This window comes from Balaenoptera ricei, chromosome 7 (genome assembly GCF_028023285.1).
Source record: "Balaenoptera ricei isolate mBalRic1 chromosome 7, mBalRic1.hap2, whole genome shotgun sequence".
NCBI lineage: Eukaryota > Metazoa > Chordata > Mammalia > Artiodactyla > Balaenopteridae > Balaenoptera > Balaenoptera ricei.
Window position 1 is genome coordinate 59088418 of NC_082645.1, and position 25810 is coordinate 59114227.

The 25810-nt window shown below is 39.9% G+C and overlaps 1 protein-coding gene across 1 annotated transcript in view; it reads left to right on the plus strand.

Moving 5' to 3' along the window:
* The window catches only part of MYO3B (myosin IIIB), a 423285-nt gene that overhangs the window by 199736 nt on the left and 197739 nt on the right, over positions 1–25810 (plus strand). Inside the window, exons 9-16 of the mRNA XM_059927242.1 lie at positions 1457–1612; positions 15447–15543; positions 16521–16637; positions 17129–17233; positions 19636–19719; positions 20553–20755; positions 25184–25282; positions 25604–25718. Coding sequence (XP_059783225.1) covers positions 1457–1612; positions 15447–15543; positions 16521–16637; positions 17129–17233; positions 19636–19719; positions 20553–20755; positions 25184–25282; positions 25604–25718 — 976 coding nt within the window. The remainder of the gene's footprint in view (positions 1–1456; positions 1613–15446; positions 15544–16520; positions 16638–17128; positions 17234–19635; positions 19720–20552; positions 20756–25183; positions 25283–25603; positions 25719–25810) is intronic.

Consider the following 25810-nt stretch of genomic DNA (forward strand, 5'->3'; position numbering starts at 1 on the left):
GGAACATTGCTGATGTAAAAACATGAACGGAGTACTTTTTTTAAGCATGTGCACTGATTTTTTTATTTTTAGTAGGAAATATAATAGATTAATACAAAAGGCCCCTGGACCCATAAAAGTCAAATGATTGATTTCTCCCCATAGCGAGACAGAGGTGGTATTTATAGTCGTGCAGGCAGCAGAATGGAGATAATCTAGGTTCTTTTGGCTTTTCTAGCTGAAAGCTCCAGTTCCAATAGATAGGAAATCCCTGAATCAATTCTAAAACGGGGTGACTGGGAAATTTACTGAATATCTTTCAGGACTAGAAGTCGAGCGATGCAAAAGTGGTTTGAAACGCAAAGATTAAGGCCCTTTTGTAAAACCAACAGTTGAGAATTGTTCTAGGAACTCTGCTTAAATGTTTTGAAAGGATGCTCAGCGTGAGGCTGAACATTTTACCATTTGTCAGTGCGTTTCATCATTTTAAATATGTTGTGTTTTACATGTTGCCGGCACGTCACCATTGGGAAAACTGGAAACGTTTATTTCATGGAGTGGGTAGAATGGCATCTAGTATTTATCCTAAGCCTTCCAACGTGAGCTAAATAAAAACTGATAACTTAAAAGGGCGGATGTTGAAATTTCTTCCTCCCGTCAAGGGCAGCTACTCAGAATGGAAATGCAATGGTAATTGGAGGGGTATTCATCAGATTCAATTTCACTAGAGATTTCCTGTGTCAAAATCATCTTTAATAACATACATCACACAGCAAAATGTACTGAATCATTGTTTTCTTTGAAAAGGGCATTGAACCTGAAACAGAAAGTGGTTATACCGGTGCGGTTTTAACCAATTAACCACAGAGGAGTTTAAATGCAACCCAATTTTTACCATTTTGTATGGACTTTTTGTTCCCTGTTTGAATAATTCCATTCCAATTCATCTGAACTATATTGTAGTCACTTCCTGTTCTGAGGTTTTTCTGCTTCTTCAGAAGATATTAGAAATCAAGGGGTTGAATTTTCTCTGTGAAAGTTTCTTTATGATTCGTTTCTATCCTTGCAAACTCCTAAATGCATTTTCCCCACCACCAAATAGTGGACATTTCATATACTTCTAAAATAAAGTATATAGACTAATCAGCTTGGCTCCATTGTAAACATTTTTCTGTAATGAAAATTCAGACAGAAAATTCAGTCTGGCCAGTCTATTTTTCAGTGTTTTGAATATTTCAAATTAAATTGATTGTGTTTTCAATGTATATTTAAAGCAAACTAAAATAGATTTCTGATGTTTTGATCAATTCAACTATAGAGAATGTTTTTTCTGTTCTGGTACCTATGAATAAAGAAAGAGCTATGTAAGGTTAGTGATCAGGTTTTATAAATGAGCTTTTTCTCCTCTCTCCCATATTTACAGGGGAGCCAGGTTTCTAAGACTGTACTTCACTTGTTTGTTGATTTTTGTAAACAGGTGTCTTATTAAGGATTTTGAAAAGCGGCCTTCCGTCACACATCTCCTCGACCACCCATTTATTAAGGGAGTCCACGGGAAGGTTTTGTGTCTGCAAAAACAGCTGGCCAAGGTCCTTCAAGACCAGAAGCATCTAAATCCTGTTGTTAAAACCAGGTAGGGTCCTCGGCGTCTTCCTGCTTCCTCTCTCTGGTTATTTATGAAAAAAACGGCATGTCATGTGTTTTGATTTGCCCAGCATTATTATCGGTAATTATCACATCCGTGCATTTTTAAGTTTCATTTACATGACATTAAGTACTCCATGCCCGGTGGATGAGAGCAGGAGAGCTTCAGAAACAAGCTGCCCATTTGTGCTCATATGGCTAATTTCTCTCAACTGTGGCTGAAATCTCACTCCACCCTCATGTTCTAGTTAAAAACCATATATTTATATTTAATATACATGTAGGTTTTTAAAAATTCCACCAATAAAGAAAACTGGATGAAAGCAGCCACGCTGAGATTGTGTGAGAAATCTTTACTTGGCTATTGCGGGCTAGAGAGTAGAAGTATAAGTATAAGGTGGTTTTTGAAAGATTACACTGGAGGCTTTTTCTCTAAAGTGCTCTGAGCCCATTTTCTTAGTTAAAAATTCCTTAGAGGCAATTTAGTATTTTTAAATGATTTTTTTCCCCAGATATCATCTATGCTATCTAAAGCAACTGTGATTTTCCCCCTCTCCTATTTTTATAGAGTAGATTAAAAAAAATAAATGTTTATTTTCAAGGGCAGTTGCTTAAAACAGTATTCTGTGGTGGTCTCTAAGAAATAGATCTTTGGTTTCTGTCCAGAGGGTGGCAGAATTTCTCTTTAAAAAAAAAAACTAAATGCAAATAAAGCTGCTTCCGCAGCTCAGCAATTATTTGGTTTTACAAAACTGGCCAGGATGCAGATAAGCTCTAATCCATTATTACTAAAAGAACATTCAAAGGACTGGAGGTGAAGACTCTAAAATATCACAAGTCACAAGTTCTGGAAATATTCATATATCCTGCAGAAAACTGTTTACAAATCAAAGAGCATCAGAACTCTAGGAGCTAGAGGCATAGTTTAAGGTGACTATATCTTGCCGATTCCCACCCCCCCTCCCCGCCCCCCACAACCCAGGTTCCCTTTTTGATAGCTCAAAACAAATTTTTTCCTACTCTTTTCCCTTTTCCACTGCAACTTCTCTTTCTATGGCTTGCCCGTGGGGTAGAGAAATGCAGAGAAATTCTTGTAACTTGCTGCCTTTTGAAGCAGTAGAATTTGTGTTTAAGCCCCAGGGAACTGAAATCTTTTCTTCCTCTGCTTTTGTTCCTATCCACCAGCCACCACCCCTCTACCACACACATGCACACACACACACATACACACACACACACACACACACACAGAGCACCGCCATCAAAAATGAAGATGAAATAAAGTACAAACCAAGCAAAAAAAACAAACTCAGAATTTAAATGCTCTCCCTTGAATCAGGTATCTTCTTGTTTCTTCTGATTTCCTGCAGAACAATTTCTGAAACTTAGTTGCAAAGTTATTCAGCTTTTCACTTTTGCCTGAATTTGCCTGTCCAAATGTGTGTCCTCTTTTTAAACACTTTTCTCCCTTTACCATAGAAAGCCAGGACTCCAGGCTCTCTCACCCCGTCTCTAATTTCTCTTTATCTTTGTTAACTCCTTTGATGTCAAAGGCCTCATACGGTCAAAGACCCTTCTCTCAGGGTCTTTGTAATCTTCAGTTTCACTGAGAAGTTTGTGTTTCTTTGAAAAAGTCACTAAAAAAATACAACCTCACAAATAGGTATCAAAACTTTAACCAGCCACTTTTTTAGGAGAAAGGAAAATTCTAAAGGAAACACGATGCATGAAATTAACACATCTTACCACCTGTCCTACACTATTACTTCCTCTTAGCAAGTGGCAGGGAGTTGGCTACATGGGTGTTTTTTTTAAGCCCATCTGGAAGAATCCTCAAATATCATTTGATGCTGGTAATTCAATATATTTAAAGTTGTGAGTTTCCAAGTTAAGGTGGAATAAACAAAGAATAATTGATGTGAGCACATAGATGAGTGAGGTGAATACCCAATTTACATTTTTCTGCACAATTATGGTCACACAGCAAGTGGTACAATGCAGTGGTTAAAAAAACCCTGACTCTGCCAGGTTTGAATCCCAGCTCAACCACTTATGGACAAGTTATTAAATTTATCTGTTCCAAAATTTCTTCATCTATAAGATGGAGATTATTTTGAGGGTTGAGTCAATACATTAAAAAATACTTAATGTTGATAACAGAGTTAAACCTCGGTCAATGGTAGCAGTAGTTGTAGAAGTTGTATACGTTGTGGTCTGTTTAATTCAGTCCTCCGTTTCTTTTGAACTTAATCTGTGCAAATTCATCTCTATTTACTTACCAAACAACATCATGAAAATAAACAGTACTGAGATACTAAATGTTAAAAATATAAATTTCTGTCTCTTTTTTAAAATCTAATTTATTCATTTATTCACTCCAGAGATATTTATATGTGCGTATGTGTCAAGCCCTCTGCCCAACAGAGGAAATCAGATACAGTTCCTGATAAAGAGCTAATAGTCCAGTGTGTGAAACAGACAAGAATCAGATGAGAAGAGCTCAGAATGAAAAGTACCTGGATAGAGGGTTGCCGGGAGTACCTCCCAGAGTACCTGGGAAGGGTAGACCCTGGAAACTGGTGGGAAGGTGATCCTTGAACTGTCCTGAAGAACGAATAGAAGATAGTTGGGGAAGGGGAGTTATTCCACGTGGAGGAAAGAATGAGCAAAGGGTAAAGGCACAGAGGCTGGAGAGAGCTTAGGGGATTTGGTGAACAATTAGTTGGCATTGCTGGAGCTTGGCATGGGACGTGGGGAGGGAGAAACAAGGCAGGCAGGGGCCAGGGCATGATGGGCTAAGGAGCTTGGATTTGTTCCTTAGACACTTGGGAGCCACAGAAGGATTTCAAGCAGAGATGTACTTTAGGAAGATTGTTCTGATTGCAGTGTGGAGAATGAAATGGAGCTGGGCAAGGCTGGAGCTAGGGAGGCTAGTGAGACCAGATTGTGGCAATTGTAAATAACAGAAGGTATTAAGGTAATGGTATTGTCAAGACTTAGTGGTGAATTGGATGAGAGATATTAGGGAAAGAGAGAAACGTCACAGGGTCTACCTGAATTGGCTGCCTCCCTACCCTGGTTCAGACTGTAATCAAACAGAAATTGCAAGACACTCAGAGACAGAGACCAGTAAAAAGACTTACTTTGCTTCTTCTTCATATCCTATCAAATGCCATGCATAGCCTATGCAATGCCATGTACTTCCAGGTATTACACAAAGCTTCCAGCTTTCTGCCCAAAGAAGTGTTCTTCAATGGTCCAAACAGTCCTGAGACCCCCAACTGCAGAGACTTGTTTAGTTTTGAGAGCTAATGCAGAGAAATGAGAACTACAGCCTACAGGGGGAAATTTTTTTACTGTTTTTTACTGTTTTACTGTTCCTGCAAAGGCAGGGAATGTTCTATCCTCTTCAGTACTTTCTCCAGGGGCGAAAGAAGTTGGTATTTTCAGGGGGTTGCAGAGAAGAAGGCAGATTCTTAAAGGATGGGGAAGAACTTGGATAGGTGAAGGGGAGGATCTTGTATAGAGGGAGACATTGAAAATAGAGAGAAGGTAACAGAGGAAGCAAGAGGGAGGGAGATCAAGCACCTAAGAGGAAGATTGAACTTAGAAAGAATCTCTAGGTTGAGAAAGACACAGAAAGGTTAGATGAAGATATCCAGAAAATTTGAGAGGTGGGGAGCAAGAGGCAGAGGAGATACTATGAGGAAACTCATGTTGAATGGCCTTTAGCTTTCCAAAAAAAAGTAAGCAAAGTGGTCTCAAAGTTGGGAGTGAGCTGTGGACTCCAGGGAAGTGTTAAATCTTTGAAATAGCTGCTATGAGGAATATGATAAAGCCTTCATTAAAGGTGGATATAACGATTGCTCAATAGCACAGAAAACCCAGGTGGAACTTAACTGAATAGCATTACATTGTAGTGAAGTTAATCAGTGTTTAAGATAATGCATGTAGAGCATTCAGGAGAGCATTTGGCATTAGAACCTCTGAAAAATTGTACCATCAGCACCATCACCTTTTCCATCTATCATCTCTACCAATTCCTAGCCGCAGGAGTAGGAGTAGAGAAAGCAGATACTGTGGTCTTCTTCAGGCTGGAGACTGGCTTGGATGGACATTGATGGCTGGACACGGGGGCAAGAGAATCTGAGTAGGAGAGTATCCTTGAGGTCTTTTTGGAGATTTGGAAGAAAGTGAAGCCAGAGTGGCTTATTGACTTTGAATGTGGGTCTGGGTCAGGGCAGTTACAATGGAGTTACATGTAACTGGCAGTTACAATGAAGACAAAAAGCAGATTCAGTGAGAGGATGGTGAGAAAAGAGATTGCAGAACTGAGTCCTCGCGAACTTTTTTTTTTTTTTTATACTGCAGGTTCTTATTAGTCATCAACTTTATACACATCAGTGTATACATGTCAATCCCAATAGCCCAATTCAGCACACCACCATCCCCACCCCACCGCAGTTTTCCCCCCTTGCTGTCCATATGTCTGTTCTCTACATCTGTGTCTCAACTTCTGCCCTGCAAACCGGCTCATCTGTACCATTTTTCTAGGTTTCACATACATGTGTTAATATACGATATTTGGTTTTCTCTTTCTGACTTACTTCACTCTGTATGACAGTCTCTAGATCCATCCACGTCTCAACAAATGACTCAATTTCGTTCCTTTTTATGGCCGAGTAATATTCCATTGTATATATGTACCACAACTTCTTTATCCATTTGTCTGTCGATGGGCATTTAGGTTGCTTCCATGACCTGGCTATTGTAAATAGTGCTGCAATGAACATTCGGGTGCATGTGTCTTTTTGAATTACGGTTTTCTCTGGGTATATGCCCAGTAGTGGGATTGCTGGGTCATATGGTAATTCTATTTTTAGTTTTTTAAGGAAACTCCGTACTGTTCTCCATAGTGGCTGTATCAATTTACATTCCCACCAACTGTGCAAGAGGGTTCCCTTTTCTCCACACCCTCTCCAGCATTTGTTGTTTGTAGATTTTCTGATGATGCCCATTCTAACTGGTGTGAGGTGATACCTCATTGTAGGTTTGATTTGCATTTCTCTAATAATTAGTGATGTTGAGCATCTTTTCATGTGCTTCGTGGCCGTCTGTATGTCTTCTTTGGAGAAATGTCTATTTAGGTCTTCTGCCCATTTTTGGATTGAGGTGTTTGTTTCTTTAATATTGAGCTGAATGAGCTGTTTATGTATTTTGGAGATTAATCCTTTGTCCATTGCTTCGTTTGCAAATATTTTCTCCCATTCTGAGGGTTGTCTTTTCGTCTTGTTTATGGTTTCCTTTGCTGTGCAAAAGCTTTGAAGTTTCATTAGCTCCCATTTGTTTATTTTTGTTTTTATTTCCATTACTCTAGGAGGTGGATCAAAAAAGATCTTGCTGTGATTTATGTCAAAGAGTGTTCTTCCTATGTTTTCCTCTAAGAGTTTTATAGTGTCCAGTCTTACATTTAGGTCTCTAATCCATTTTGAGTTTATTTTTGTGTATGGTGTTAGGGAGTGTTCTAATTTCATTCTTTTACATGTAGCTGTCCAGTTTTCCCAGCACCACTTATTGAAGAGACTGTCTTTTCTCCATTGTATATCCTTGCCTCCTTTGTCATAGATTAGTTGACCATAGGTGCGTGGGTTTATCTCTGGGCTTTCTATCTTGTTCCATTGATCTGTGTTTCTGTTTTTGCGCCAGTACCAAATTGTCTTGATTACTGTAGCTTTGTCGTGTAGTCTGAAGTCAGTGAGTCTGATTCCTCCAGCTCCGTTTTTTTCCCTCAAGGCTGCTTTGGCTATTCGGGGTCTTTTGTGTCTCCATACAAATTTTAAGATGATTTGTTCTAGCTCAGTAAAAATGCCATTGGTAATTTGATAGGGATTGCATTGAATCTGTAGATTGCTTTGGGTAGTATAGTCATTTTCACAATGTTGATTCTTCCAATCCAAGAACATGGTCTATCTCTCCATCTGTTGGTATCATCTTTAATTTCTTTCATCAGTGTCTTATAGTTTTCTGCATACAGGTCTTTTGTCTCCCTAGGTAGGTTTATTCCTAGGTATTTTATTCTTTTTGTTGCAATGGTAAATGGGAGTGTTTCCATAATTTCTCTTTCAGATTTTTCATCATTAGTGTATAGGAATGCAAGAGATTTCTGTGCATTAATTTTGTATCCTGCAACTTTACCATATTCATTAATTAGCTCTAGCAGTTTTCTGGTGGCAGTTTTAGGATTCTCTATGTATAGTATCATATCATCTGCAAACAGTGACAGTTTTACTTCTTCTTTTCCAATCTGTATTCCTTTTATTTCTTTTTCTTCTCTGATTGCCGTGGCTAGGACTTCCAGAACTATGTTGAATAATAGTGGTGAGAGTGGACATCCTTGTCTCGTTCCTGATCTTAGAGGAAATGCTTTCAGTTTTTCACTGTTGAGAATGATGTTTGCTGTGGGTTTGTCATATATGGCCTTTATTATGTTGAGGTAGGTTCCCTCTATGCCCACTTTCTGGAGAGTTTTTATCATAAATGGGTGTTGAATTTTGTCAAAAGCTTTTTCTGCATCTATTGAGATGATCATATGGTTTTTATTCTTCAATTTGTTAATATGGTGTATCACATTGATTGATTTGCCTATATTGAAGAATCCTTGCATCCCTGGGATAAATCCCACTTGATCGTGGTGTATGATCCTTTTAATGTGTTGTTGGATTCTGTTTGCTAGTATTTTGTTGAGGATTTTTGCATCTATATTCATCTCCTTGGGAACTTTTGAGAGATTATTGGGAACTAGTCATAGCTGAACTTGTGGACAACTTCAGTGGAGGAGAAATAAAAGTATTTAAAGAATTGACAAAGAGGAATCTTGAAATTAGAACGTGAGAAGAATTAACAAAGTGATTGGTAGGGTATGGGAAAACCAAAGACTGGAATTAGGGGAAGGAGTAGAGAGAAAGGAAAATGGGGGTCAAGTGCTGGAGAAGATGGTACGAGAGGGTGATATGAACTTTTTAAAAGGGAGAGATTGGTTAGGGAGAACAATGGATGGAAAAAGGCAGAGGGGAGCAAGGAGGGCACTCCTTTCCCCACCCCACCCCCCACCACGAGTGGATGGAAGGTGGAAGGAGGCAGGAACATTATGAGGAAATGGTCCATTCCAGCTATGATAAGGAAATAGACACGTATTCAGGAATAAGGCTAGGAATCATGGAGAGCTCATTCACAATAGAGCAGAAGCTGTACTGTGTATTGTTGACTGAAAAAAAAATGCACAACCTAAAAGTTGAGAGTTACGTTTTATTTGGTGGACAAAACTGAGGGCTTAAGCCTGGGACACAGCATCTCAGATAACTCTGGGAGACTGCTCTGAAGATGCAAGGCGGGGAGCCAGTATATGTAGGAGTTTTTTTGCAGCAAAGACCAGGTGGTTGATTGTTACTTAAAGAAAACCAGATATCTCAAGTTAAGGAATTTAGCACTTTTCTGTATATGGGACGATGCAAGAGTCTGGGCTCACTGGAATCATTCCTTCCATATGCACCTCAGCTATCTGGGGCCAGTATCCTGTGCTTTCACATCCTGAGTCTCCTCAAGGTGCACAGTTGCTGGATGGCTGCAGCAGTTGACTGCTAAATGATGGGCATCAGACATCCTGTTTCCATCCTCAGTTCCCTCAGAACTCATCTTTGTAGATGCCGTAATGTGATGGCTTGACGGCTGCACATCCTCTGTTCACTGATAAGGCAGCCAATATTTTTCATTCACAGTATAAAGAAGAGCTTGAGTGGTGAGGCCCCACCGCTCCTCTCCTGGTGTAAGTGTTCTAGCTCTTCTGAATGGTGCAGTTTCTTGGGACAGCCAGACTGTGATCCATTCCCATTGCACATTATGTATATGAGGCACCTATGGAGAAATGACACTGTACTATTTGAGATTTGATACCATTTCCTGATGCTGATTGAATGAGTGAAATCATTGGAATTTAAGTTTTTCCAGTAACTTATAATTTTTCTATAGCATATGTTCGACTCAGGAACAGTAGAGAGGTTATGCATCCAAGGCTGACTCTCAAAGGAAGTCACATAGCCCTAATATTCTGTGAGCAATAGTTTAGGGCTACATTTTTACTTAACCTGTCAGGGATGCTGTTAAGCAATTTGGTCATTTCCTTTACATCAGCTCCCATTTCTTTGACTTTCAAAAGGAATTTTTCCCCAAATCCCTTTTGCAAATCCCTGAATTCATCAATATTATCTGGTATATCATGTCACTATCAAAGTTAGAGACGTCGACATGAAAACATGCTTTTTAAAAAATCACTTCACAAGGGTTAGTGGGAAAAGAGCAAAACCTCTGTCTGCAATTAGAGTAGAGGCAGGAAAAGCGCTGGTTGGCTGTGCTGTGACCTGACCCACTCCCACCTTCCAACCTCCCATCATGGACTCAACTTCTAGCCTCAGGAAAATTGCAAAACCCAGCACATTGTTTGTTCCCCTGTGGGTGGTTTGGGACTAGCTGAAACCACAAATGTTAAACCCTCAAATGCCAAGGGTCTACTACCAAGTATTACTTGGTAGAACAATTAAGTTGCTGATTGTTTCCCTGCTCTGTTTAATGGATTTTGATTCTACCCTTGCAATTTGCCTGAGGCTGATTAAAACAGTGACCTCAGCTTTTCTGATATCTTTTCAACCAACAGCAGTGGCCCTTAAAAACAGATTTGTCACTGCTTCACTGCTGAGCTTTCCCTAGTAAGTCTTGCTCACTCGCTTCCTCTTTTACCTGCAAACATGCACCCCCCACCACATATATACACATTACATACACTGTTGGGTTCTTGGAATCCTGTGCAAATGAATGACTTTTGAATGATTACTTCATCAAGTGTTGAAGATGCTTGCCACATAGCAGGTTAAGAATTTTCCTGTTTTCCTAACAGACAAGAAATAAATCCATACCCTGATGTAATCTGCTATCTATCTCTGTCTATCTATAACTGAATGAGTGAATTAATATTTAATTTTCTGCTGGTGTCACTGATTCTTGCTGCCTAGAGAAGATAGCTATATCAAATACACTTAATATAATTGATAAGATGCTGATCTATTGAAATTCTGGTCAAAAACAATGCTTGGATGAAAAAACAGGGAGATACTATAGAGATTTCCACCCAAATAATTCTTGTATTTTTTAATCTATGTATTATAATGTTTGTTTGATAGATATAAGCTTAAATTTCAGATCAAGATTGAGCTCATGTAGTTAAAGTTATCTAGGTGGTAACTTTACTCATATTTGGATCTCAGTAGGATGGTGTTACACCTAGATGCTTTGCCATTATTTTTCTCATGCTAGGTCCATGATTATGTGATTATAGTAAAAAGTTTCTCTTTCATCCACTCTGTTATCAAGAGGTATACTGAAATGGAAATAATGATTTGGAAGAAATATTCAACATCACTACCTTTGTTGGAGTAATAGTACTCTATCCCCAATTTTGAGTAACATTTTCCTTACTATATGAGATCCATTGAATGTGGTGATAAGGGAATGGTTCCTCTAATCTATCCAAATTGTCAACTTGTTCCTGAGCTTTGTACATGGCCTCAGAAGCCCTTGTCTTAGACTCTTGAGGACCACCACCTTTGAGCCTGGACCCTCTCCCTTACTCCTTTTCTTTACTCCTTTTTTTCTCCACCCCCAAAAGATTTTACTTATTTATCTGGAATCCGGTGGGAGTGTTAGTCATTTTCCACTCCTTCCGGTTCCACTCTTGGATGGAGGAAAGGGCTCTGATCCTGAGTGTAGAGGAGTGGAGGTAGAGGTGGCCTTCCCAATGGTCCTCCTGCCATAGGACAACCGTCTAAAAGACCATCAGGCATTTTTCAGGGCAGAGTTTCACCTCTCAATAGCACATCCCCTGTCATTTTTAGACTAAAAGATTTTGTTTCAAATATCGTATATTAACACATATATGTGGAACCTAGAAAAATGGTACAGATGAACCGGTTTGCAAGGCAGAAATAGAGACACAGATGTAGAGAACAAATGTATGGACACCAAGAGGGGGTGGGGTGGTGGTGTGCTGAATTGGGCGATTGGGATTGACATGTATACACTGATGTGTATAAAATGGGCAACTAATAAGAACCAGCTGTTCTTACAAAATAAAGATTTTGTTTCCTTCCTACCCTTGAATTATAATTTAGAGGCCTTCCTTCTATTCTTTGTTCTTCAACATAGTTGGGCACGAAGGGAAGAATGCCTCCTGCCATACCTACGTGAAGCTCCTGCAGCCCGGTGTGGACCTGCCTACATGGATGTTACTCCTTCCACAGGCAAAGTTGACAGACAGGAACAGGCTAAGGGATTAAGGAATCACTTTTGGACAAAATATATAATATTTTGTCAATATTATTCATAGGGCCAGCAGCTCAAACAAAGAAGTCTGCAGGCCCAGTGATGAGATATCAAAGAGAACTCCCAGAAATGGTTTTAACCATAATGCAGGTATAGAGATTAAATTATAGTGAAGCCAACAGCACTTTAGGACTTTATTCCCCCAGTGTCTGAACTAACCTGGTACCTTCTACAGCTTCTTTCCCCCCTCATGGGCTGGACCTAAGACATTCCAAAAATCCCCCATCCTCTGTCTCATTTGTGCCCACTGTTGTTTTAGGGGAGCTCCCAGTCTCCACCTCTGGCTCTGTCTCACCCACTCCTCAGATCCAGTTCTTATTCTCCGCCCATTGCCTTAGACCTGATGTTTCAGAATTGCCCTCATTCCCACCTTACTTGAACTGGGGACTCAGACACCAGTTTCCCCTTTTCCTGATCCCTGAATCATTAGGTCAACCCTTCTCACCACTACCTGCCCCACACCACACCAAAACCAAACTCCAAGAACCAGCCTAAGCCAGGGCTTTGAGTCTCATCCTCTCTAAGCTTTAACCCCCAAACTCCATTTGTCTGGGAAGCCAGGCTTGGCAGACAACATACTTAGGGCTTCATGAAAACAAATAGAAAATCTAGCAAAAAGCAGTATAGACTTTGTTGGGATTTGAAAATATCTTCTAAATCATCAAAACTATAATACCTTACCATATACTCTTAATTTAATAGAATGCCTTTTGCTTTATCCAACCATTTACCTATCTCTCCATTCCTCTAAGCTTTGGAATACTCAATCCAAAGTTTTTAGTTGGAAATCTGTAATTTTCACATTAAACAAGGAATTCTTCAGCAAAAATTGATAATAGATGCTATTCTCAAGTAAGGCACTAGGTGGAGCATGTGAACTTAAAGGAAATTTAAGTTGATGGTTACTGGTGACAACAAATTATTTAACTCAAGAAAACTGTAAAAAAATTTAAACCAAATTTCTTTTGATTAATTTTAACTAAAAATAGACAAATATAAAACAATGTAACACTTTTAATAAATATATGTACTCTAGGATAATGTAAATTAAAAAAGATAAAAATTGGAATAAATAATTTTTTTCTCTTCATTCTCTCCAAACACTATAGCCAAAGCAGGAAAATGAAGCAGGTAGCAGTTTCAGAAGAACACTAGTTGGGGAATACTGAGATAGGGCTGGAATATATTTTTTTTCCCTGAGTGAGAAAATGAAGTGGTCTGTATCAGAGTGGAAATACCTTGCAAGCTCAGATTTGCGGACAGCATCTGCATGATTCCTGGAGGTTAAATCTGTGAGATAGATATACAGATAAGCTCTTCAGGGTTCAGAAGATGACAGTTTCGATCCTGGTGGTATTGCATTGTACATGTTCACAGTTATAGTCACGACTTTCTACTAGAGTTTATTTATTTGTGATATTGCAAGTGAGGTTTGTCAATGCTTCCATTTTTAGTTGGCTGTAAAAATGTCATCCAGCGTGCAGTTTGACATCCCTATATACAGTTCAAGCTGACTTCAAGTCCAGGTCAGGAGTTACTGGAAGAAAAAAAAAAATCTCAGGAAACTCACCATTGACTCAGTGATATTTTGAATTCTGATCCCCCCGGTCAGCCTGTTACCATGTACTTCTCAGAGTACCATGCATTCTGTCCAAGGTACTTAGTTGCATTCAATGTGGAGACAGAATGGAGGGTACTTACTTCATCTTGACCCGAACCAGAGCTGTGGATTTTTTAAAAATTCCTGACTTCCTTTGTCAAAAGATGCTTGAAATAAACTCTAACATAGACTATTTCATACCATTGCAAGATATAAATTTAGGAAGGAGATAAACTAGCTGAATTTAATATGATGAGAATTTAATTTATTAAAAATATGTTGCACTATTTTGTTTTATGGTGAACTTCAAAGGAAAAAAATGCTTGGGTTTTATGTGAAGAGGATTTGGCCAGAAACGTGTACCCTCCTGTTGTTTTATTTGGCAAAGTGGCTAGATAGAAGCAGCTCTGAGTTTTTTAAAAAAGCTGTTTTTCAAACAGATATGATTTTTCTTTGACATCACTAATATGTTAGAATACAGATGAATAAACTGTTCTGACTAATAATAATTTTAAAATGCTTAGGTTATAAATTTGACGTTATTAAGTAAAATTAAGTTTCAGCTCTTTGGACTTTTATATGAATTAGCAGCAAAATTGGTTCTAGCACTGGAGATGACTAATACCATGCTTAAAATACTCCTTCTTCAAATCTATCAATAGTAGGGATTAGGAAGTAACTTTTAATTTAATAGGCAGGAAGTTTTCTAAATGGTGAGTATACTCCCAAGAGAAAATCTCACATATGTACACAAGGAGATGCACATAAAGATACTGAGTGCTACTTTGTTTTTGATAGCAAAAAGTTGGAATCAGCCTAAATGTTGATCAAGACTGGGTAAAGATATTGGTACATATTTATATGATGTAATATTACCCAGTGATTAAAGTGACAGTCACTTGCTCACTCACTCTCATTCTCTCTTTCTCTCCCTCGTTCCTTGTCTTTCTCTCTATGTATGTATGTGTGTGCCCCTGTTACCTTTTATGCCCAGTATCATCACAGGTCTATATATATATATATATATATATATATATATATATATATATATATATGTATGGAAAGAGAGAGAGAGACAGAGAGAGAAATGGGAGAAGGGGTGGGTGGGGAATCATGATGTTGAATGGAAAAAAGTAAATTTGCAAAATGAAACCACCAGTATGATATCATTTTTATAATTTAACATACAAAATCTGTGTATTATGGGTACAAATATGTGTATGACCAATAATTTTAAATTGGAAGGATACCCACGAAATAGCGGTCACTCAGGAAAGGGGAGTGGGATGGAACATGGGTCCCAAAGGGCTTTAAAATAAACAAGATAAAATGTAAGCATTTATTGATTCGTTGGTATCTGCTATATTATTCTCTGAAGTTTTCTGTAGTTTTAAAAATTTCTCAAGACACGTGGGGTGGTGCTGGTGGACAGCAGGAGGGGACCTCAAGGGAAGTACCCTAGTGAGAATTACCTGCCTGACACTGAACAGAAAACAATGCAAGGAAGTGCTGTGGTTGGCACATAAGAAAAGCAGATATAAGTGTTAGATGGGCCCACTTGGCTGTGCTCCTCATGGCAGCGGAAGGCTTGAGCTCTGGAGCTCCCCTTACCCCCTGGGAGCCCTGCAGTGATGGGGAGAGAGCTGGGGACCTGGACTGGACTTGCTCGTCCTGTCCCTTCTCTGAAGTCTCTGAACACGTTGTGTGGTAAGACTGTGGCTGCGTTGTTCTCGTGGCCTACTGTTTGCTGTATTTTTTACTGCCTTAGTGCTAATATTCTCTGGATAAACTCTAGGCATGAAAGGATGCATACCAGAAGACCCTATCATGTGGAAGATGCAGAAAAATACTGCCTTGAGGATGATTTGGTCAATCTCGAGGTTCTGGATGAGGTACTAAATATTTAGTAGACAATTTTCACCAATGACATTTGTTTCACATGAGTGGTGTGACCTTTCTGTTGTAGATGATATTCTCCTAAGGTCACTTGAAACTTTAATTGTTTGTATAGCCTTGGGGTGAAGCTCAGGAACTTTTGGTTGCTGTGACTATGGTCCGGTGTTTTGTGCATTTATAGTCCCCCAAATGTCCTAAATGATGAAGAGAAAAGGATTTGGATTTTTCCCGTAAAGGCCTTTATATGGTAGGCTTAAATGATGTACTAGATCAGCTGAAATTATTTTCTGTTTATAGAAAAGTGCACCTTAACCCTTAAATTAAGATAGTTGTTTGTTCTTCATAAAGAGGAGCTTCATTTAGGGAAATAGTGAAGCTAATATAGCTTGAATTCTAAATTTGGAAACTGTGATAATCCCCATTTAAAATACGCATGTTTAATAGAGCTGTTAATTGCACTGGAGCTGCTTCTGCTGATTCTAACTCTGGGGACCCTTAACTGCAAAGCATGAATCACTAAAGTGTGATATAAAAGTGTTCAATTCTGCATTCCCACCACATAAATTTTAAGTGTAATACTTTGAGAAATGAAGTTACAGTTTGTCTGTACTTTATTAATAGGAATGGCCTATTAAATCAAATTCTAAATAGAACATTTTGGTTGGGTGAGACATGTTTTTCATAATAACAAACAAAATCTTTGTTGCATATGTCAGAGTCTTTTAGCAAGTCCTAAGTGGGCGAATTCTTTTAGCATATTCCTAATTTTTTCTTTTTTCAAGGCAAATATCTGCATTTAGGATCATTAGGGTCCTAATGATTAGGATCCTAATCAATAGGGTATGACTTAAATGGACTATTTTAATGTTTTAGAGAAAAATATTCTTGTAAGAATACATTTGTTGTTATTTTTAGGATCTCTCCCTTGACTGGAAATAATGTTTACTCTCAGTACTATTTATCCTCTTATTAGGATACAATTATTCATCAGTTGCAGAAGCGTTATGTGGACTTACTGATTTATACATATGTTGGAGACATCTTAATTGCCTTAAACCCCTTCCAGAATCTAAACATATACTCTCCACAGGTAAGGGATCCTTTATGAGCATGTGGCTCCTTCATAGGAAATGTGAAATCTCAAGGGAAAATGAAAAGGGAGAAAAAATGAGAAAAAAATTATGTCATCCTAGGGGTGTACATACCCCAAACTGAAGATAATAATGCAACACAGATGGAATTGTTACATTTTGGGGGTAACTTTTTAAGTTAATATGTAACAAAACAGCTAACCATATACCAGGCATTGGGTTACCTTGTTTATCTCTCACGAACCTGTGTGACAGGTAATATTATTAAGCCTATTTGGCAGATGAGGACATAGTGAAGTTAATGCCCTTCCACAAGCTTAGGAAGCCAGTAAGTGAAGAACTGGGATTTGAAGTCAGCTCTATAGACTCCAGAGCCTCAGCTCTACAGCATCCCTGATGCCACAATTCCCCTAATAAGTGACGAAGCCTTGGTTTTGTGGGCAAAAGGTACTGGGACATTAGAAGAGTTCTTTAAGTTAATGTTTTTCAGTTTTCCAGACTTTATCATGGAGTGAAACGTGCCTCAAATCCCCCCCACATATTTGCATCAGCAGATGCTGCTTACCAATGCATGGTTACTTTCAACAAAGACCAGGTAAGAACTTACTGCCCTTCCCCACCAAGTCCCACAGTAGGATGTGTTCTGTCCTCCTCTGCAGCTCTTAAATCTTCCTAAAAACTTTCCATTCTGGTTGCTGGTGCTGACTCAAGGAAATAGGCAGTAAAATAGTAGCTCAGTGGAACAGGAACAGTGATAAAGCCAGAGTAGCAGGAAAATGTGAAAACGCTTTTCAAGAAATGTGAAACGTCCTTATCAAGGGCACTCATTTCCCCTGGTAAAATATAATAAGGGTAATTCTAATATGAATATAAGAACATAGAGCTAACACAAACCTGATGACATGGCAATGACTGTCATAAAAATGGGATGGAGAATGATGGACATGAAGTTCTTTCCAATGAAGGTCTCAGAAATTTCATGGTCCAGTCCTTTTTGTATGAAATACTGCACACAGGTTGATAGTGGTTCTGCACCACACTGTTTAGCTGCCTAGAAATTGTGATGAATTGGGTAAAGACTGAACAAATCTTAAACTCAGTGCTAGTTAAACACAAAGCTCACCCATACGTTTTAACTTTCTGGACCTCTGATTCACAGCAGTGGCATATCCAACCTTTGACCCTTCCTTTACTTTCAGTATGTGTGTTTTCCCTTCTGTCTTTATTCTGTTTGAAATAGAAACAATCTAATGTGGTGGGAAAATTTTATGAGAGAAGCACAATGTGTATATTTCCTGAGACCTGTGAAGTCCCAGCTTTGGATTTGCTGAGGAGCTGATTGAAATTATAATAGTGCCAGTTACGAAATGGAGTACCTGGATTCACTATGTGTTAGAAGCTTGGCTTCTCCACATTCTTACCTTTCCCAGAGACTTGTGAAATGTCCATAGAATTCATAGAAAGGAAGGAAATGAAGAGCAATATATGTGTTTCTCAAGTTAAAAAGTTACCCCACTGTGTTATCTTTTTTCTGACACTAAATGTGTGTCTTTACCAACACCAGCCAGTTCTCCAATTCCCTGACACCAACTGGATGTCTAACAATTCAGTTCCATTCAATTCTGATACGAACTATCCGTATTTAGCACAGACCTCACAGGTTCAGGACTCAGTCCACAAGACTGCCCCTACTTCAGACACCAGCTGTGAATGGGGTACCCAGGCTACCTACACTTCCTCCTGGCTGACTGCAAATTCAGGGATTCCCACAGCTCCCCACAGGTTTGATAATTCACTAGAACGACTCACAGAACTCAGGAAAACGCTTTACTTAGGTTTACTGGGTTTTTATAAAGGATACAACTCAGGAGCAGCCAAATGGAAGAGATGCATAGGACAAGATACAGGGAGGAAAGTGGAGTAAAGCTTCCACACATTATCCTCCCAGGCCTGTGACATATTCACACTGGAAGCTCTCTGAATCTTGTTGTTCAAGAGTTTTTATGACTCAGTCAATCTCTGGCCCTTCTCTCCTCCCCAGAAGTTGGGGTGGGGGGGGTGAAATTTCCCGCCCTCTAAATCATGTGTTTGGTCTCTTTAGTAACCAGCCCCCATCCTGAAGCTATCTTGGGCTCCACCTTGAACCACTTGGTGAGCAGTTAGGTTTGGTTGAAAGGGACTTGTCTGTGAATAACAAAGGATGCTCTCATCACTCTGTTATTCAGGACATTCCAAGGGTTTTAGGAGCTCAGTGCCAGGAACCAGAGACAAAGACCAAATATATGTTTTTTTATTATACCACACCCACTAATCTCCTTTATATATACATAAAGAGCTCCTAGAAACAAATGATAAAAGACCAATAATATATTTTTAAAAAAAGGCAAAATATGGACTGGTCACAAAAAAAGGAAAATATGAATGACCTTAAACTTACGAAAGGATGCCCAATCTCACTCATAATAAAAGAAGTGCAAATTAAAACTGCACCGAGATACAATGTTTTGCCTATCAGACTGGCAAAAATCCAACATAGCCAGTTGGTGAGGGTGCAGGAGAACAGACACTTTCATATACTGATACAGTCCTTAGGAAAGCAATTTGGTATTATCTATCAAACTTATAAATGTGTTTACCTTTTGGTACAACAACCCTATTTCTGGGAATTTATTCTACAAATGAACCCGCATGTAAATATAATGACCTACGTATCGGGTTATTCATTGCAGTATTGTTTGTAATAACATTGGGAAAAACTCAAGTATCCATCAACATGGGATGGGTTAAATAGACTATGGTACATCTGTATAAGGGAGCGACAAACGACTGAAAAGGTTGAGGAAGCTCTCGGTGTACTGAAATAGAAAGATTCCTAAGATATATTGCTCAGTGAAGATAAGGTGTACAGTGGTGGATGTTACATGAAAACCATAGCTGAGCACACAGGGTGTTTACTGTGCTTTGAATTCTTCACCAACGCTTCATTTTCTGTGTTAGTGCATTGTCATCAGTGGAGAAAGTGGCTCTGGGAAGACGGAAAGCGCCCACCTGATAGTTCAGCATTTGACCTTCTTGGGAAAGGTATTGACGACCTGCTTTCTGTATCGTGGTTAGAAGACTGCGTATTTTCTAAATGATGGAAATACTGGTTGTTATTAGGGGTTACATAGAAACATTCCATCTTTATTATGTTCACCTCCTGATCGCTAGGCCTCTTAAGATGTCAGCATGTCCTCCACCTTTCACATAGTGAAGAAAATAATGCCAGCACCAATTTACTAGATTATCGGCAATTAATTTTTCATGTTTTCGATGTAATACAAACATTCAGCCATTAAGTAGTAAAAGTGGTTAAACATTAGGAGCAGGAGCAGGGAGAGCCACTAAGGTGATTAAAGGATTGGAAAATGGAACTCTCTGAACACAAGTTGAGGGAAATGGAAATTTTCAGCTTGGTGAAATGGACATCAAACGTATAGCTTTAAAAATACCCTAGCAGTTGCTTATACTCAGAATTAGTGTATTATGAGACTAAGAACAAATTTAAGAGTATTTTTTACAGATGAGGTTTATTGAATATTATAGTGAATAACTGAGAAAAGTGATGGGATCTCTCTATTTAAAATTCTTTCTAAGCTCTTCAGGCATTTTATCTGTCAAGAACTTTAAGAGAAGTGTAGCTGGTTGTAAAAACTAATGGCCTAATCTAGCCTCATCTGATGCTTATACACCTGGGGAAATGCTCATCTGAGAAAACAATGCTGGTGATTGATGCTAATTTCCCCAAATGGAGTTTTTCCCCCAGAGGATAAATGTGAGATCTGCGGGCTGGGTGGTGTGGGTGGACCTTGCGTGGCAGCTCTATTGGAGTAGTGTTTCTGGAGGCTCCTCCTGACTGTTCTTGTTTGGCACAGGCAAGTAATCAGACCTTGAGAGAGAAAATTCTGCAAGTCAACTCTCTGGTGGAAGCCTTTGGAAATGCATGCACTGCCATCAATGACAATTCCAGCCGTTTTGGAAAATATCTGGAAATGATGTTTACACCAACTGGAGCTGTGATGGGGGCAAGAATCTCTGAATATCTCCTTGAAAAATCCAGAGTTATAAAACAGGCAGCGTAGGTGCACTATTTTCTCGCTCTGGCTTTGTGCTGCAGTATAGACCGGGCGGCTTTGGGAATTTTCATGGCTCCATTCACCCTTGTTCTTAGCATCCCTGCCCCCCAGCCCCACCCCCAGCCTCCCCAAGAGCAAGGAATTATTTAAGCAACGGATAAGTGGTGACTTCTAACCTAAAAGATGTTTACAAGCAGAGTAGGAAGGGCTGGGTGGGATTACATTGGGATAGGTATGCCCGTTCCTCTTGAGTTTGTTATACCAGGTAGAATTTAACAATATGCAGTTACTTTTAAAGATCATTAGGTCCCTTAAAGTTGAGCTTGTCTATCAAAAAAAAAGCACTGAGAATATTCCACATGTTCATTTTTTCCCTAGATTGAGAGAGGAAAAAAACTTTTGTTTTAAGAAGAGCAGTATAGCAATAGTCCAATAGCACGGACTGCCCCTGGTTCAAGTGCTGGCTCTGACCTTGACTGTGTGACCTTGGGTATGTCCCCTAACCTCTCTGTGCCTCATCTGTGAAATGGAGATGCTACTAGAGCCTACCTCATGGGTTTGTTGTGAAAATCAGTGAGCTTGTTTATATAAAATGACTTTAAAAAGTATGTGGGTTGGTATATGTGATCAGAGAGTTAGCCACTGTTATTATTGTTGCAGGACACCAGACTTCCTCAGGGGCATGGCTCCCTTCATACATTAATCAGAAATTATCTGTTGAATTCCTGCTGTGTGCCAGTTCTGTGCTCTCTGTTGGAGTTGCAAGAGTGAACAAAATAGACAAGGTCCCAGTGTTCATGGGGCTTGGAGTGGATAGGGGATGGAAGAGGGGTGGGCGGCCAGGGACAGGGGTGAGGGGGTGGCAGGGGAATCGCAGGCATTAAGCACAAAAAACCATAAATGCAGACCAAGTGTGTTAAGTACCAGGAAGCAAAGTAAGGTGCTCTGAAGGTAAAACAGGAGAAAGAGCAATGACCTAGTCCAGGAAGAGAGGGCTCCCTGTGTAAGAGATGTTGAATCTGAGGATCACTAGGAGTGAGCCAACGAGATGAGATGGGGACAGGAGTGGGGAGGAGGGAGAGAGGAGCAAAGACAAGACTGAGGCCAGATCATGCAGGGCTTGGGAACCAGGCTGAGGAACCTTATTCTAAAGGCAGTTCTTCTGAACCTTATTCTAAAGGTAATAGGAAACCATTTAACATTTTCAAGAAGGGGAGTCTCAAAAACCAACTTGCATTTTGATGTGATGAAATAATGGCTCTGGCTTCAGTGTGGCAAATGGAGTGGAGGAGATGCAAGAAGTACAGTTGTGACATTGAGACCACTAGGAGACTGGTTTCAAATCCATGTGAGAGGGAATGTTAGCCTGCGCTGAGGTGGTAGCGGTGGAGATGGGGAGGCAGGGGAGCTGATGCATCTGAGAGATACTGTGCAAGTAGAACCCACAGGACTTGTTTTAGGTTCAGAACCCCAGCATCTTCTTTTATCGTATACCTGCAGTTTCCTCACAAAATAGGGACTGACATGAAAATTAAACAAATGTACAGAAGGCTAGAGTCAGTCATTTTAGCTTCCCTGTGGTGTCTTGATTAATTTTTATGAGGTCCCTACTTGTTTCTTCCCAAATTAGGTTGATTTTAAAGTTTAGGGAGCTACCTCTGAGAGAATGGAAATTATAGTTTTCTGTGTTCAAATGTAAAGTGGTCTTTTATAAGGAAAATGTGAAGAGGGTTCCAGTCACAGCTGTGTCACTTATTAAGTATCCTTATACCTTACTTTCCTTGTATGCAAAAAGGACATGATAAAGCCAACCTCACAGGGCTGTTATGAGAATTAAATGAGATAATATGTGATTTTTACCAAATATAGAATCTGAAACATAATTGGTACCTAATAAACCATAACTTATTATTATTATTAAATTTAGTCAATATGATAGCACTGATGGATAAAATAGACTGAAGACATTGGATGAGGAGAAGATGGGACCTGTGCAAGTTCTGTTTGTCTGACCTTTCTGGTTCTGTCCTCCTCCAGCACATAGTAGGATTCTCCTTCTTGGAACCCTGTGGCTGGATATGGTCATAGGACTAGTTCTGGCAAATGAGCGTTTAATGGAAAGACCCTCCAGAGTGCTGGCAAAGTGCAAGATGGTGGCCGCTCCATCAGCCCGGGCCCAGTGACTCTGATGTGTAACCCCCCCACCCCCTGCACCGTGACCCTCAGTAGACAAGTGCTCTGAGCAAGAAGTAAGACTTTGTTGAGCTAAGCCACTAAGATCTTGGGATGTTTGTCACTGCAACCAGATGGATGTCGGTAGGCAAAGCTTGGAGGAATTGAGTACTAGAAGTATCTGCAAAAATCTGTAGGAAGGTAGGACCACGATGGGTCAGCCAATGCCCACGCTTTTACCAGAGGCTGAAGAACAAATGGCATTCATGCGGGGCATACCAGTTCATGAAGCCCTGTAAAGGCCTTCCCGTCTCAGTGAATGGTGCCACCATCACCAGATACTCAAGGTAGAAAACTGGGAGGCAGCCTGCAGGTCCCTTTCCCTCACCACCCTCATTCATTCTATCCGGACAGTCTTTTAGTTGTTTTTCCAAAACATATCTTTAAGCTTACCCTTGTTCTCCATCATCCCTGCCATTACCTTGTCCAAGTCACTCACTGTCTCACCAGATCCTCCTAATCGGTCTCCTTGCATCCATCTTAACTTCTTACAGTCTAGTCACACACTTACAGTTTAAAACACTTCAAAGAATTCTAATTGCATAATCAACAGAATCCTCATTCTGGCCTGACAAGGCCTTGTGTGGGCTGACCCTGCCCACCCGCCCACCCGCTTCTCACCAGCATTCTTTTGTTCTACATGGGTATCACGCTCAGAGCCTTTTCGTGTACACTGCTCGCTCTCTTCGGAGCGCTTTCCCCCTTCTCTCTGTAGCTCCCTCCAGTCCCTTCTCATGCATCAAAGTTTGATTTTAGTGTTATTTCCTTCCAGAGTCCTTCCCTTGACTTGACACAAGTGGCCCTCATCCCCCAGCGTTGTTCATCTCAGTCCCTTGTTTGTTTCTTTCAAAGCCCTCATCACCAGTTTCCCCATTGATTCATCTGACTCCATCGCTAGAAGGAAGCTCCAGAGGGCATGAATCCTCTGAGCCCTGTATCCCTGGCACCTAGTGCAGTGCCTGCCGTGCTTGGCACTCAACAAGCTTATCAGTTGAGTGAACAAATGGGTGAGAAATGGCAAGTAGAGACATCTAGAACACAGGGCAGAGCTAAGAATGTATCAGAAGAGCTTGGACAGGATAAACAACCAGAGGAAGACTAGGATATCCAGGAGATGCTGAAGAAAAGTGTGGGGCCCTTGTCACAGATAGGGACAAGGAGTAGAGGAAGACAAGATTTCTTCCACAGAGCTACGTTGGCCAAGGTAAGGATTTGAGAAAATCCTGGGGCATAAACAGAAGAGAATGACCTCCTCCAAAGGAGAGAAAGGGATGTAGAGCAGGGCTTTTCAAACTTATCTTTGCTGAAAGACTAGCTTTTTCAAAAAATATTGGGTTGGCCCAAAAATTTTGTTTGAGTTTTCCTTAAGATGTTACGGAAAAATCCGAACGAACTTTTGGGCCAACCCGATGGTAATTCACAATCTATTGTGAACCAATACTTTCGTAAAATGAAATTGAAATGTATTATCAGAAAAATTATCATACTCTTAGATGTCATAGCAATATCACTTGCTATAAAATGTCTAGACATAGACTTTCTAGTTCCTTGTCTTATCATAAGCTGACAGTAATCCACAGACCACGCTGAGAGCAGCACACATCCGAAAGAACCCTGGCCAGGGTGGCCTAAAAGAGGGTGCATAGCAGGAGACCAGGGGACGGATGCATGCCATTTTGAATCATATTTGAAAGAATACAAGTTTGAGAGAGTAGTCACCTCTGTTCTGCAACCAATTCCCCTCCCTAACTTGCTGTACACCTGGCTAGCTGCTTCCTGTCTTGGGCTTCAGTAAAGTAGGGAGTTTGGCTGATCTCTCTAAGCTGGACATCACTGTCTCTGAAGCAACATGGGCTACAAACAGAAGACGAGTGGCACAGACGCGTAGTCATTTGTTCTGGAAAGATCTCTAAACATATGTAACCTGAGCTGTTACCTATAAATGTTCCATTCTCTAAAACCTCCTTCTGCATATAGTAAACATAAGTGTGTTTAATAGTGTGACATTGTGGCAATTACTGTACTAATCCTATCACTATTGCTATTCTGTAATTGGGAAGTAGCATATTTAATTGCCTGTAAATGCAAATTTGCTACAGAATAATATTTTGCACAGAAAGGAAACTATATAAATTACTTGGAGTGGGGAAGCCCTGAATATGTTGTTAGTAATGTCCCTTTCCTTTTTTTTTTTCCAGGGGAGAGAAAAATTTTCACATATTTTACTATATTTATGCTGGCCTTTACCACCAAAAGAAACTTTCTGAGTTCAGACTTCCTGAGGAAAAGCCTCCTAGGTAAGTGTCAGGGGTTTTAGTTGTTAATTTTTAATGAATATACAATTAGCAATGGACAAAACTTGAAAATAGAGCTGTTCTCCTAACTGGACACTCAGTCCCTTTAGCTGAAATGCCCATATGAGATGGCAGGAACTACATCTCCCTTTGCATTTTCTAGAAAGTTCAAAAACTCAACTGCAGCCATTTTACTCAGCATGTGCAGCATTATTTTATCACTGTAAGGAAATGCCCTTGCAAAGAAGGAGCCCAGTGATGCCCTGGTATTTGGTGTGCCATTTCCAAGTCAGTGCTCATTCTGTTTGGTCATAATCTCTGTAGGTACATAGCTGATGAAACCGGAAGGGTGATGCACGACATAACTTCCAAGGAGTCTTACAGAAGACAGTTTGAAGCAATTCAGCATTGCTTCAGGATTATAGGGTTCACTGACAAGGTGAGTGATTGTCAGCAGAGAAAGAATCTCAAGTGTTAATATTCTTGGGTGAATGTGAGTGAAGATATGAATGTTCTAACTTGGGGCTGGAC